We start from the raw sequence: 15007 nt of genomic DNA on the forward strand, positions 1-15007 counted from the left end.
CACCCGGCCGCCGCCTCCTGTCCCTCACCCAAGAAGACTCTCCTGTTCACCTGCCGGGGGGCTGTCTGAGTCCCACACAGACAGTAGGGCCGTGTCCCTGCTGGAACTCGGCAGAGCTGGCACACGGGGGCCGTGCAGGGCCCAGTGGGGAGGGCGAGGGCAGCTCACAGGACTCACAACCTCCCCCCGCCTGCCAGACCCCACGGCCAGCACCCTTTCTGCTGCACCTGAGTGCCCAGGGCAGGTGAAGAGGAGCCTGGCTCAAGGCCAGTGGGGCGGGACCAGGGTGAAGGACACACACAGGTGCGTGGGCCCGGCCTGCTCTGCCAGGCTGTGGACACGGTCCCCAGACGCAGGGCAGGCCGGTGGCCAGCGTGCGCGCAGTCAGAGCCAGGCCTCTGCCTCGAAGGACCCGGCCCCGCACCAGCTCTCAGTGGGGCCGGGGCGGGCTGCCCAAGGCTCTGTGCCCACTGGAGAAATAAAACTGCACAACCGTTTGGGAGAAAGGGGTCAACATTTCAACAATGTGTCCTTTAGAAGAAAGGACATTCATCTGGGAACAAAATAAACCTCTCGAAGAAAAACAGGAGACAGGAATGTTGCCGACGCTGCACTGTGTCCCAGAGCTCGGAAGGGACTGCCGGGGGCAGGATGTTTTCGACAGCAAACCAACGACAAACACATTATGCATGCACGTCGGACAAAGCTCTCTGCTGTCTCTACTCGAGTTTGCTTTTATAAAACTCAGGTTCCTCTCCTACAGCCCTGTCTTTGTCTAATCAGAGCAGTGCACGACGGCCTCCGCCAGCAACCTGTCCCCGCAGCAGCGTGTCTCCTGGCTGGACAAGGTCTGCCAGGCACACGGTGGATTCCTTCTCTTCTGCCCGTAACACGAGCTTGGCCCCGACCTCCTCCCTGAACAGGTGGTCACGACTCCTGAGTTGCTGGGGATGAGGAGGGATTCTTTTCCTTCAACGACGCTGACCTTGATAGTAGCTAACGCCTACTGGACACTTACCCAGGCGCCAGGCGCCGTGCTCTGGGCTTTGCCCAGGATAAAGCACTTGACAAGCACGGGCTGGCCCAAAGCCCCCTGCTCATGCCCCTGCTTACGAGGTCGGCGCGGAGCAGCCCTGCGGCTCTCTCCACCCGGAGGGAGGGCCGGGCGCAGGCCCCAAGTACTTGCCTAGCGGGCCCCTCCCAAGCTCCAGGAGGGCTGCGCACTGTCCGTCAGGGGCCCTGTGTGGCCAGCAGGGAGCTGGGAGCAGGCGGAGGCCTGGCCTGTATCACCGGCAGAGCCCCGGAACACACTGACCCCTCCGGGAAACACGGTCAGGAAACGGAAGGCGAGCGTTCCTGATGGGATTTTCCACAATAGCTAGAAACACTGACAACCACACGCCCCCCACAGACCCACGGATAAGGCGTCGCACGACAGGGAGCACGGCCCAGCCACAGGACAGCGCGCCCCACGGGTGAGGTCGTGGTGAGGTCACGCGGCGCCGACACGAGGCAGACCCCGGCACGAGATGGCACGGGAGAGGTCAGCCTGGCCGCGGAGGCCCCTGTGGGGCTGGAATGTTCCACGTCCCCCCAGGTGTGGCCACCACCACTGAGCGGGCACTGGGGCTCACGAACTTCACTCGGGCGTAAAACCAGAACACGGCAAGAGCGGCTCCCGGCTGGGTCCCCGTCCCTCTGGTCCCTCCCGGCCGACGCAGCGTGCTGGCGGCTGACGCTGCGCCGCGGGCCCCGCACTCACCCTTCCCGATCTGCACGAAGCCCAGCAGGATGATCAAGGCCAGCGCCAGGAGCTTGGCGGCGGCGAAGGCGTCCTGGACCCGGGTGGCGGCCTTCACGCTGTAGCAGTTCACGGCCGTGAGCAGCACTGTGGGGACAGAGGCTGGCGTGAGTCTCGCGGGCGGTGGTCACGGTGGGACAGTCATTAGCCCCAGGGGCGGCCAAGAGGTAAAACGAACCCCTGTGGGGACGCTTGGCAGGGGCCAGGGCCTGGGTCCAACAGAAACGGAACCGAGCTCCCGTCCACACCAGTCCCCGAGGTGGTTTCTGATTTTCTGGGGCCTGTTTTAATGAACTTGACAGTTCCCTAGGTCCAAGGTCCCAGGTTGGAACCGTCAAAGTCACAAAAGAGTGAGACCGCAGGGCCCCAGGCCGCCGCAGAGAACGCTCTCCTCAGAGACTCTATGGGAACCACCTTCCCTCCCTCCCCACCGACCTGTCACACACCTGAGGTCCCGCCCATAAAGTCGGGGCTGGGCGGAGCGCAGTCTCCGAGACTCAGGTGACAGAGGCCAGCCCGTCCAGGGGGACGGCTGTCCACCTGCTCCACACCACAGCCTGACGTATCAGACCCCTGGGACCCTGTCTTCCAGCAGAACCTTCCGTGGAGCCCAACAGATGGAACAGGTGAATGGGGTGTCCCACTGGCAGGACCCCACTCAGGAGCCCAGCAGGGGGACGGTGGCCGAGCTGCCTCGGCCGCGCAGAAGCAGCCGGCAAGCTCCAAGCCAGCGGCTGCCTGAAGGGCGTACGTTGAAACTGAAAATGGCGCCAAATATTTCACAGCGGCCCGAGCGACTCCGCACAGATGGGCTGAGACCCCGCCCTGGAAGGTGTTGGGGGGCCAGGCAGCTGCGACGGGCCCAGACACCGGCAAGTCCCCCGGCCCTGCCAGGCCCAGCCCGGAGCCAGTGCGTGCGCGTGCGGGGACCGTGGAGGGGCTCGGGCGGGCGGAGCCGGTGCACGCAGCTGTCGCACAACTGAGCACGCGTGAGCCGCATCACGCAGGAGCAGCGAACCGCACACCCCTCGCTTCCTGTTTCGCTACGCGCAGCTCCTCTGTGCCGCCCAGGGTGGTGAGGGCTCGGGGATCGCGCGGCGAGGACACTCTCCAGGGGTGAGGTGAGTGGCTGCGTCTCTTCCCAGCTCCCGCTGGCGACCGCGGAGGCAGCGTTTACACCTGGAAGCGCCGGCGCAGCCCTCACGGTCCTCGGAGACACACCCGGAGCTCCCCGGGGGCTGCGGGAGGGTGTGAGCATCTGGAAAGGTCTCCGGCTCCTCTTTTCCAGACAGAAATTACACTCAGGCCTGGTCAACCCCAGCGGCTTTTTCCCCAGCTGAAATAATTATATGTAACTCCTCAATCTGAGGAATAAGCCCCGAAGAAATAAATCCATGATAACCAACTGATGAGACCTGACACCCTGGGAAGAAAACCAGGAACTGTCCCTGCTGTACTCGGGTGGGACACAGCCGGGTGTCCCCAGGCACCCACGCCTGCCTTGCCATGCCTGGCCGTCTACTACGCACTGACAAAGTTTGGCTGAAAATGTCTGAACGTTGTTACTTTAGCAGATACTCCTAAAATGAAATACTTGAAGTCCCCCTGCCATCCCCTCGCTGCTGCCGGGTGGACAGCCTGGGCTTCCTCACAGGCGAGTGTGGCCACGACGACTCACGTGCCCCGGGGCCCTCCCCAGGCCTCCCGCCTCCCTCTTACGGGCAGGGCCAGAGACTGCGTCACTGCCCATTCATTCATGCCGCAGGCCGGCGGCAGGGGAGGCGTGGCCCAGCATTTCCCGCCAGGCCCTCCCGCCTCGCAGGCTTGGCATCTCCAGTTCCCCTGAGGGCAGACGGGCACACTGCTGCCACGGGGCTCCGGCACCCAGAGAGCAGGCAGCGCTGGGCACGGCCCCCGCGGCTGTCGCCTCTGCGCCAGTCTCTGCATTTCAGAGGAAGCCACGGGGACTCGCCCAGACGCCCCTCGCCACGGGCTGTCTCACGGTGCTGACGTGCTGCGCGGGGCAATGACACCACCACAGTTGTCACCGTGGGCAGGACACAGGCCAGGCCCCACCTCAACGCCCTGCCCCCGCCCACATCCAGCCCAGCTGCTCCCCGCGGGAAGCAGCCCTGGCCACAGGCCAGGCGGACGGAAGACGGCCAGCAGGTGCCAGAGCCACGCCACTCTGGACTGAGCCCCTCTTAGGTTAATACGATCTGGGTCATGACGTTAAAAATAACCACAGATCGTGGGCCGGCGGGCGCGGCCCAGTCTCAGCAGCCAGGAGGGGACGGAACGGACCGCAGAACAAAGGGGTCTTCATAATACTCGTTTCCTTCATTAAAAAACATTTACAGTTGGATGTTAGCGTTCGTTGCCTTTGGATGACGAGTGAACAAGGGCTTCATTATCCCGTGTTCCTTTTTTAAATGTCGAGATGAAACACAGCCTTAGACAAACGCATGGATTCATCCGGATCCAGTGCCTTCAGCCCGAGCAAGGCTGGTTGTGACGGGAGGCGGCCTGGGACGTGGCCCGGCTTCCTGCCGTGCTCTTGCTAGTGCAGGGGGGGCAGTGTGCCGGAAGCACAGGTCACCTGCGCTGGCCGTGGCTGTTAACCCGCCAGAGCGGGCGGAAGGGGACGGGGCACTGCCAGGTCGGCAGCCGACGTGATGGCAGGAAGCCGCCCCTCCCGGGTCCCCGAGCCTGCACCCCTGGTAAGCGCGGCTGTGCTGGCCACGGCGACAGCTGGGCTGGGAGATAAAGCCCAGCTCCCTTGCTGTGCGCAGACAGCCGGGGAAGGCCGGCCTCGCCACACGGGGGCCTCTTAGGGGTAGGGAGGTGCGTGCTGCAGGGGCCCTGCCTGGCCAAGACCCTGCCAAGGGGCTCGAGGGGCTCTCGTCCTCATCCTCCTCCCCCGGGGGACCCCCTGCAGCTCCCACTCCCAGCCCCACCCGGGTCGGGCATCTGAGCCACAGAAACATCTTCACTTCCCAGGGGCGCCCTGACGGGGGTCCCGCTGCCCTAGGAAGGCAGGAAAGCCCCCGCCAGCCCCAGCCCCTGACTGGACAGAACCGTGGCCCCGGCTCTGCGCACCCTACCTCAGCGCTCGGTGCCTGGGGCTTCTAAGTGGGGTGGGGGTGCTGCGTGCAGGGAGGGTTGTTGCCACAGCAGGTGCCCTTGCGGGCGCCAGCCACAGGTGCAGCTTCTGTCCCCTTCAGATGCAGCATGGGCTGAGGGGCTGACAGGCCACCAGGGACTTCCTCAAAGCAGTCCTCTGCAAAACGAAGGTGCTTTCTGTGCGTGGTTTCAGAGCCAATGCTTGGGCGGAGCCTCTCTGAGGCTGCCTCGTGCGGGTGGGGCTCGGCTGTCGGAAACTCGCCAGGCAAATGAGATCGGTTTCCCCAGAACCGCCAGCAGCGCGACTGCTCCCCGGCAGGCCTGGAGACAGGACAGGGGAAGTGGCTGGCGGGCTTCCCTGATTCTAGGAATCCGGCGGGCTGGTCCCGCAGGGTACACCCGGCACAGCAGCTGGCACCGCGCCAGGGAGCAGCACCAGCTGACCACCGCGACCACAGCTGGCCCCAGATCCAGCCCCGGCGGCCGGCCCAGCCCGGCACTCGCCCAACACGACGCTCGGCGTTGCACCCGGGGGCCCCGTCTGCAGCTGACCCGGGCCCCCGAGGACGCCTTTGTCCAAACCCACCCAGCACACACGGGACCCGGAACCCAGTGGGCGCCCACGCACGGCGGTCTTATCAAAATCCGCGCCTTCCTCCCTGGCCCCTTGAGGTCTGGGCTGGGAGCGAGCCCCCGCCCCCCAGCACTGGTTCATTTCCTGTCTTCAACTCTCTTACGCTGCTAGCCACGGAGGGGGTTCCACACTTCCTCCGAGAGACCCCAGTGACCTCACTCAGTCGACCCTGTTGCTGAGTGAGTCAGAATCCCCAGGGGGACGTAGAATCAGACACCCCAGAGCTTCTGATCAGGCAGTCACGAGGTACATTGCTCACAAGTTCCCAGGGGTGCTGAAGCTGGTGGCCCCTGGATCCCACCTGGAGAACCAGGGATGACCTCCTGACAAGAGTTCACCTTTACTGGGCTCCAGAAAACGAATGCGTGTGACCGAGGACTCCTGTCCCCACCCCACAAGGCCGACCTCACCTCCAGGACCGGCAGGAACACAGCACCAGCCCACGCTGCCGGCCGGGCTCAGGCCTACCCGCTCCCCACCGGGAGTTCAGAACCTCGAAGGTCTGGGAAACCAGAGGGAAAGGAAGCAATTCCCGGGAGGACGTCGTTCAGAGGGGCCCCAGGGCTCCCTGGAAGCGAAGGACCCGTCTCCGATTCCGACGCCCAGTCTCTGCGGAGACCGCGGCCCACCGGGCCAGACGACGCTCTGTGCAGAGGCGCCCAAGGCCCGGCCCCACCCACCTCCAAACTTCCGTGGATGCGCTGAGCTTCCGTGGAAAGAAATTACTAACAGCCTGAAGCCACCCGTTCAGATTCCCTGTGATCGGCCCTCGAATACTTGCTTCCGTTTCTTTCCATTTTTAGCCAAGGCTGAGCGATGCCCGACCACGCGTAGCTCTGGCTGGCGGGGGTGGAGGTGTCAGCAGCTACCCAGGATGGCGTTGTCACGTTCATTTCAAAACAGGCCAGAAAAAGGCAGATTTAGTCACTCTGAAATCTGCCGACACTCCAAGTCCTGGGGTGAGCAGGAAAACCCGCACAGCGCAACTTCTCATTTTGTGGGGTTCTTCTGACGCAAGTGTCCTGGGGGACAGAGGTTGCCTAAGGGTCCTAATTCCAAGCAACAGCCTGGACAGATGGGAAGGGAGCCCCCTCCATGCTCTGAGATCGGGCCACCTGGTTCCGAAATGCTGTGTGACCCTGGGCAAGTTACACAACAGGACTGGGCTTCCCTTTCCCTCCAGAAACACTGCTGCCTGCTTTAGGGGCAAAATGACATGCAAACATGTTCTATGCTCCCTACAAAAGTATCACTGATCTGACAGGCCACTGCCGGGGGCCTATCTTCGGAGGACACGTGGAGCTGTGTGCGCTGTGATAAGGAGGCTCCCTCGTGGGCTCAACGCAGAGCCTGGCACAACTGTGCCTGGAAACCCCCACCACACTCCAAACCCCCTGTGCCTCCAACAGCTATGGTGACAAGAAGAAAAAGGTTAGGGAACCTGCCTCACTCACACTATCTTAGGAGTAGGAGGACACTTACAGCATCCACCCCAACACCCTCATTTGATAGTTGGGGTAAATGGAGATCAGAGAGGTTGTCCGGCTTGCTGAAAGTCACACAGCAGTTCCTTGGAGTGGAGTGAGGACACCCAGGTCTCCTAAATCTGCTCATGCTCTGGCCACTTGACTGGGGTTTCCAACCCCAGCTGTCCCTGAGCTGCGTGGGACTCGACTGCTCATGGCCCAGCCGTGTCCAGGGTGCTCAGTTTCCAGGTCCGCCCAAGCGAAGAGCAGGGAGAAGCAAACAGGAGCTCGCTGAACGGGGCGCACTCAGACTCAGCCCGCACGGGAAGGGGCACAGCTCCCCACCCGGATCAGGCTCTGCCGGTGCAGACGGAACCCTGGCCCGCTGGTTGCCCTCGGCTCCGCGCAGGTCTGAAGCCAGCTCAGGAAGAGCCCCAGGCCCTGTGGCTGGGCTGCAAAGGCCTGGACGTAGCAGCCGGCACTCCAGGTGGCTCCGGCCTACCTTCCTGCCAACTGCGCCCACGCCAGGCTTGCTGCCCTGTCAGGGGTGTCGGATTCCTGGTGGCCCCTCCCCTGTCATGACTGATGGCCACTGCCACGACCTCTACAGACACGACCCGCCACCCCCCGGGCTCCCAGCTCTGAAATACAGGCCCAGAGAGGCCAAGCACCCTGTCCGGGGTCACACAGCTCAAGGGACGCACAGGTCTCTAAGGGACAGAGCCAGGGCCTTCTGCAGTGGCCCTGGGCCCTTCCAGCCACTCAGGCTGATGGGTCCGTGAAGGGGACACCTCCAGCCCTGCAGCTGACCTGCGCATGTCCAGGGAGCCCCTGGGAGTCCAGGGCAGAATCCCACGCTGGCAAGACGGGGACAACGGGCTGGGCTGGCCTCGGGGTCTTTGTGGCCTCGGTTCTGTCCCAGCTCCAGAGTGAGCAGCTTACACCCAATACGGTCTGAGCAGTGACAGCTGCTGGCCCACCCCAAGGACAGGGTGACTCAGCACGGATCAGGCTGCATGCATCACACTCCAAGAGCCCAGATGGAAGTCGGTGCTAATTCCTCACATAGTGGGCAATTCCCAGGGCAGGGAAAGGTGGGCAGTGCACCAGGACTGTCCCAGGCTCTGCTGGGGCAGGTCTGACGGAAGGGGTGTCGGACTCCTAGCGGCCCGGCCCCTGCCAGCAACTCAGGGCACACAGGAGCTGGGGCCACTGGGGGAGCCCAGCTTCCCGAGCAGGGGTTCAGGACGCTGCTGGGATGCAGGGAGGGGCTGCCGGGCGTCCTGCAGACGACGCCTGGGTCGGGGGTGGGCTCTGGGAGGCCCCACAGGGAGGCTGGGGAAGCCCGGGCCTGCTGGGTGCAGAGTCCTGCGGTACCTGCTGGAGTCCCCAGAGGACAGAGGAGGGAGGTGGGCACGCGAGGGCGGCTGGAGAGGGGTCAGCCAAACCCGCCCCAGAAGCTCACTTGCAAAGTGAAGACTTCCACTTCGACAGAAAGACGGAAGGTTTCCCTGGGGTTCGCTCCAAAAAGCCCAGAGCTCCACGGTCGGGGAGAGGAGCTCCCTAAGGGTCCGGAACAGACGAACCTCTGTGTCCCTGCCCTGGCCAACGGGGCCGCCTGGACGTGATGACAGACACCACCCCAGACCCCTGGCATCCGCCACCCTCCCCAAAGATGCAGCTCCACACTCCTGATGACAAACGGTGGTCAGCATGGACGTGTGGGCTCTTGGCCCACCCCTGCCTCAGTTTCCCCGGCTGTGAAATACGGAATTTCAAAGGCTGGGGTGCAGAGTATGTGATGAGAGATGTGGGCCCAAAGGTGTGCCTGGTGGCACCACTCTGCCGGGGGACTGAGGCCCCCCTGCGCGGCTGCAGCTGGCAGGAAGGCGCCTAGCACGCATTTCCAGACAGATTCTGCACACTGCGCCGGATTATCAAAGGGGTCTGTGACCCAGGAAAAAAGGGTTAGAAATGCCCGCTGGTATCTCCGTCTGCCTTGGGGTCATGTGCTTCTGCGCACTCCCCCATGGGCCTCAGCCCCAAATCCCGTGACTCGGCGTGACCTGCTCAGGCGGCGGCGGCACTTTCATGTCTGGCTGGGAAAGTCAGATTTCAGCGCTAATCGGCCGGCTGCCATCTGCACGGAGCTCACAGCCCAGAGGCTGGGGTCCGCCCAGCCTCTCAAACACCCAGACCCTGGCCTGGGCGTTCCACAGGCCTGGGGCGAGGAGCGGCGACGGCGGTGGACGCCCTGGGGTGGACAGAGGCGGCCGGGGGCTCGAAGACCTTGGAGGCGAATCGCGCACCCTCCCCTCGCCCGTGACCCCACTGACTGGCTCAGCCGGCCCCACCCAAACCCCCCTCTCACCCTCCCTCCAGGAGCGGAGGGGCCGGCGCGGCCACCCCCGCTGTGCCCATGGCGCCAACACGTACCCCAGGGGCTTTTCTCCCCCCGTCCCATTCTGGCTCTCGCTCCTCCACGCTAAATGAGAAAGCCAGTCGAGGGCTGCTTGCCGTCCAGAGTGAGCAGGACAGCACAGTGACAGCGGGTGGGATTGGCAAGCGCCGCGCACATGAACACACGAGGCCTGCACTCCTCAGACACCAGGGAAGGGCTGGGACGGATCCCATTTTACCATCAGAAACAGGCCCGGAGGGACCCAGGGGGGTTCCTGGAAACATAGCCCGGGTTGCTCCCGACTAGGTGACGTTTCTCAGGCCACGGTCCCCAGATGCACACCCGCCGAGAGCTCAGGAGACGCCCGAGTGAGGCCGGGCGGGTGCGCCAGCCCGTCACGTCTCCCGTGAGAAGGCAAGACGTGTCCTCAGCCGCCAGCAGACCGGGGCTCTGCAGGACCGACGGATGAGCCCTCAGTGACAGCGGCCGCGGGGCCGTCCCGGCAGGCGGCTCCCACTAGGAAAGCAGGAGCAGAGTGCGCTGCTTCCGCTCTCAGCCCGGGAGAAGCCAGGCGCAGGCCACTTCCCCGACGCCACGGGCTCGGGCGAGCGTCCTGGACGCGGCAGAGGGAGCCGGGAGCCCCGCAGACCCGCCTTCCAGAGCCCCGCCGCTGCCGTTCTGAGCCCTGAGAGCTTCGCTTCCCGAGAGCCCGCCCCAGGCCGGCCGCGCCGTGGGCCTGAACGTGACCTTGGACCCCCAGCCCCACCCCGACTCCAGGCAGATGCGACTTGCTCACTGTGCAGAGAAAGCCGCGGCCGGGGAGGCCAGAGAAACTGCCGGAATCAAACCCAGGCCCGGGGAGAATCTCTACTCCAGCCTGTGCCTTCTGCCGCTAAGATAAAACCCAGCATCACTTGCATTCCGAGTAAACACGACCGACTCTTCATTAAGCAGTAAGTAACCCGCATAAGCCTATTCTCGTACCAAACTGCACACGCCATGGGGAAAGAGGTTTCCGGAGCCAGCTCCTCTCACCTTCACGCCTGATGAGAAACAAGACCGCGGACTCGCTGTGACAGGGAAAGGGCACCCCCCCCCCAACTTCCAATGCCAGGCCCCCAGGGAAGGGATTTCTCCCCTCTCCCTGTCCTGGGCTCTCTCTAAGCGCTGAAGCCAAACTGTTTCACAACATGACGTATAACAAGCAGAAAGGGACCTTCTGAGGGACGTGTCCAGAGGGACGAAAAGACCACCAGCACAAACGAGGACTTCGCTCTCAAATCCACGCCTTGGGGACTGTCAGGCAGCCTCAGAGGAGCGTGTGCTGGGGACAGACCTGAAAGCCACTGCGTGGCAGCTTCTGTAGGACCAGGCTCAAGGCAGATGGGTACAGAGTGCCCTTTCTCTTCCTAAGAAGGAATTCTGGACCCCAGCTTTATGTTGGATCACTAAAAAACACAACTATTGGCCAGGTGGGGTGGCTCCCCCCTGTAGTCAGGAGTTTGAGACCAGCCTGAGCAAGATGGAGACCCCGTCTCTACAAAAATAGAAAAATTAGCTGGGCGTGGTGGTGGCACCTGTAGTCCCAGCTACTCGGGAGGCCGAGACAGGAGGATCGCTTGAGCCCAGGAGTTTGAGGCTGCAGTGAGCTGTGATCACACCACGGCGCTCTACCCAGGCAACAGAGTGAGACTCTGTCTTAAAAAAATGAAAAATAAAAAACCACCACAACTTTCGGTGGCTTTTCGCTGCATCGGGAACAATGTCCACAAGCCTTAGGATGGTGTCCCAGGCACACCCCGAGTGCCCATCCTGCCCAGGTGGGGCTTCAGGCCGCCCCTGCACGTGGAACGCAGCTGTCTCCCTCCACCTGTGACACTGATGCACGCACCTGCCGCAGGACCTCCCAGATGCCCCCTGGCGGGGGAGGGTCTCCCCTTCTAGGACCTCCATCACGCCTCTGGGGCCCAAGGCAGAGCACCCCATGACCAACAGCCTCTCCCAGCCCCAGACAAGCCCATTGCCCTCTCTCCGCGAGGTCCAAGCGTTTTTTTTTTTTTTTTTTTTTTTTTGAGACAGAGTCTCACTTTGTTGCCCAGGCTAGAGTGAGTGCCATGGCGTCAGCCTAGCTCACAGCAACCTCAAACTCCTGGACTCAAGCAATCCTCCTGCCTCAGCCTCCCGAGTAGCTGGGACTACAGGCGTGTGCCATGATGCCTGGCTAATTTTTCTATTTTTAGTAGAGACGGGGTCTCACTCTTGCTCAGGCTGGTATCGAACTCCTGGGCTCAAGCAATCCTACTGCCTCAGCCTCCCGAGTAGCTGGGACTACAGGCATGCGCCACCATGCCCGGCTAATTTTTTTTCTATATATTTTTAGCTGTCCAATTAATTTCTTTCTATTTTTGGTAGAGACAGGGTCTCGCTCTTGCTCAGGCTGGTCTCGAACTCCTGAGCTCAAACAATCCGCCCGCCTCTTACAGGCGTGAACCACCGCGCCTGGCCGGTCCAAGCATTTTTGAACGCGGCTTCTCCTTGTCTGACACACGGCCCTAGACTACACTCGCCGTTGCAGACAGCACACCCCTTTGCCACTGAAAATCCTCTTTCCAACAAAAAAGGCAATAAACTCCCCCTCGCCGTACACACACAGGTGAGTCAGAGAAAAACAGCTGCAAATGGCTGAAGGACACACAAGAAGTGTCGCCCTCATTCACACGAAAGGGACCCACACCCAGGGTCTAAGAGTGTTGGCAAGGGCACATGTATTCTAGAACCTATCTCAAGGCTACTCCTACTTGACCAAAAAGAACCACTGGAAAGCTATTTAAAATATTTCTAAAAGCCTTATTAGCACAAAAGAAATCCACAAATGCGTGACTTAGCACAGCCTCTTTGGAAGGCACTTTAGCGACCAAATTAGAGTCCGTACACCCTAACCCCAAATGTCCTCCTTAGGGGTATGGGGGGGCGGGCTAAGTACACTTGTTCAGCCGGTGCCATGAAGTGTGTCTTGGCAGCTAAAAAGCCGGAGGCCCCCTCCGCGCGCTGATGTGGAAACATGGCAGTATCATTTCAGCCTCAAAAAGGACAATAAACACACTACAATCCGGTTGATATCTTAAAGGAACAAGCCCACCGTCCGTCTGCAGCAGAGAAAGCTCTGGAGGGACAGGCTGTCAGCCACAGCGACCCCGCGGAGGGGGTGAAGTAGGAAGAGCGAGGATCTCCTATTTTACCCGATACACTCCACATTGTCCGAGTTTGTAAATGATAATGTATCCACGCATGACTCGCTGTTTCATTAGAGAGAGAAAATTAGAAAACCCTTCACCCTAAATCTCCCTCTGCTGGCCAAGGAGCACGTCCCATGACTTTCTCCGAGCACCAGCAGGAAGACTCCGGACACGGCGTCCAGGGACCCGTTTCTATGGACGAGCCCTTTGAAGACTCTCTCCACGTCGTCCCGTGCTGGCCAGGACACTGAACAGCACCTAGAAACAGCGAAAACTGGACAGGTCGAATTCTCCCGTGACAAGACAGGCAAACGACGTAACCTCCCCCCCAGAGGCCTGTCCTTCCGTGGCAGGGCCTTGCCCGGCACCCCCTGAAACCTGCCATCTCTGATGCCCGGCCCAGCGCCACGGTTTCCCAACTCCTGGCCTTAGGCAGAGCAACTACTGCTATTCCTAGATTTGGACCAAACAAAGTTTTTTTAAAGCTGAAACCCACATCGCAGAGACGCCCTACAAAGGCAAATAATGTCCCCTTCACGGTGGTGTGGCTACTCTGTTCAGAGCCTCAGGAAAACTTCTGGTCTCAGGCAGCCGAACAGAACCCTGTTGAGTTTTGCCCGCCACACGCTCTCATTTTTGGAGCACGCCTCAAAGTGCCGAGACGCCTTCCCCACAATGCACAGAGTGGCAGACGGGAAACAGTCTACAGGCCCCAGGACGCCAGCAGCGCCAACAGGCCTGCCATTCACGAGCCACTCCTGGTGATTACAGTCCCTGGATTTCATGGCTCCTGACCCAGAACTACAAATCCAGCCCTCCTAGCCCTGGACCTCTGCGCACTATCAAGATCCAGACTGATCCTTAAACGGGCTGGCCGCTCCGAACGCAAATAAATCTAAGCCTTGGGTGGCCAGGGCTCCACCGTGGGCTCTGAAATCCGGACACTTCCAAGGACACAGGATGAGCTTGAGAATTGCCAAGTCCCCCCCCTCAAAAAAAAAAAAAATCACGTGGCATTTGGTATAAACTATTTTTCCCCCCTGAAATCCCACAAGAAAACTGTTTTGCAGAGCAGCAGTTCCCTCCGACCTGGTGAGAAACATCCTTGCGCCGTGCCCACCACGTCAGGACTATGCCCGAGGGCCATTTCTCAGCACAAGTCGGGACCCCACGCCCAGGTGCACCCAACACACACGTTTAATCGGCAGCCAAGCTCCCCTCTTAGCACTGGGCAACCTTTGGAGAATTCAACACCCACAGGCAACTTTATTACTACTGTTTTCCTATGAGTCAGCCTGTGTCACCGATTGACGACAAGCCGTCTGGAGAGCAGCAATGAATGACTTTTTTTTTTTTTTAGCTGCAATTTCCCTCTTCTCAACCAGTCAGCAGTGGGAGCTCAAACAGGAAGGGCTGCTCGGTCTACACGTGGGTGCCATGCAAGAGACAGGGAGTATTGCCCAGCAAGGGCCAAAGGCAGGCTGGCACCACCTGGAACTGCTCCAGTCTCGATGGATTAAGTAGGGAAGGGCACTGCCCACCGAGGGCAAGGGTCAGGGCAGGGACCCGCTGTCCTCTAACTACAGTACTCCCAGGGCTGCTGGGAGAGGTGTAAACGAATGAATGAAATGCACGTGGGCTGGGGCCAGTGACCTTAGCCTAGAACTGTGGGGGATGGCCCCAGGAGGTGGGCATGGCCCAGGGACGCAGGGATGGTCCAGGGACACGGAATTCGGGGACCCAAGGACACGGGGATGGTCCGGGGACACAGGGATGGCCCGGGGACGGTCAAGGGCCACAGAGACGGCCCGGGCGCATGGAGTCCGGAAACCTGAGGACTACGATCCCCGCCCCATACTCACGCACGCAGAGGCAGGCCACGAGCTTGGCGGCGTCCTCGGGCACCGGGCAGGTGGGGAAGAGCGGCTTGAGCAGGTAGGTGGCGAAGACGAGCGCCACGATGTACTGCGAGGACGGCCGGATGATGAGCAGCTCGATCCAGAGCTTGAGGAAGGCGGGCAGCGAGCCGTACACCTCCAGCATGTAGGCGTAGTCGCCACCCGACTTGGAGATGGTGGTGCCCAGCTCGGCGTAGCACAGCGCGCCCACGATGGACAGCACGCCGCACGCGGCCCACACCACCAGCGCCAGCCCCGGCGAGCCCGCCTCCTTGAGCACGCCCGTGGGCGTCACGAAGATGCCCGAGCCGATGATGGTGCCCACGATGATGGCCACGCCGTTGAGCAGCGTGATGCTGCGCTGCAGGGTCACGCCCTCGCCCTCGCCGCTAGCGGCCGCGCCGTCCGCGCGCCGCGCCGCCAGCATCCTCTCCCGCGCCTGCCGCTC

General features: G+C 61.7%; 1 protein-coding gene across 1 annotated transcript in view; it reads right to left on the reverse strand.

Annotated features, from left to right (window-relative positions):
- Nucleotides 1-14994, reverse strand: part of SLC7A5 (solute carrier family 7 (amino acid transporter light chain, L system), member 5) — a 28919-nt gene extending 13925 nt beyond the window's left edge. The window contains exons 1-2 of the mRNA XM_012657672.1: nucleotides 14524-14994; nucleotides 1763-1888 (exon numbers count right to left, since the gene is read on the reverse strand). Of these exons, the coding sequence (XP_012513126.1) occupies nucleotides 1763-1888; nucleotides 14524-14986 (589 nt within the window). The 5' untranslated portion in view covers nucleotides 14987-14994. The remainder of the gene's footprint in view (nucleotides 1-1762; nucleotides 1889-14523) is intronic.
- Nucleotides 14995-15007: the final 13 nt, after the last annotated feature.

Source organism: Propithecus coquereli, unplaced genomic scaffold, assembly GCF_000956105.1.
Source record: "Propithecus coquereli isolate 6110/MARCELLA unplaced genomic scaffold, Pcoq_1.0 Scaffold557, whole genome shotgun sequence".
NCBI lineage: Eukaryota > Metazoa > Chordata > Mammalia > Primates > Indriidae > Propithecus > Propithecus coquereli.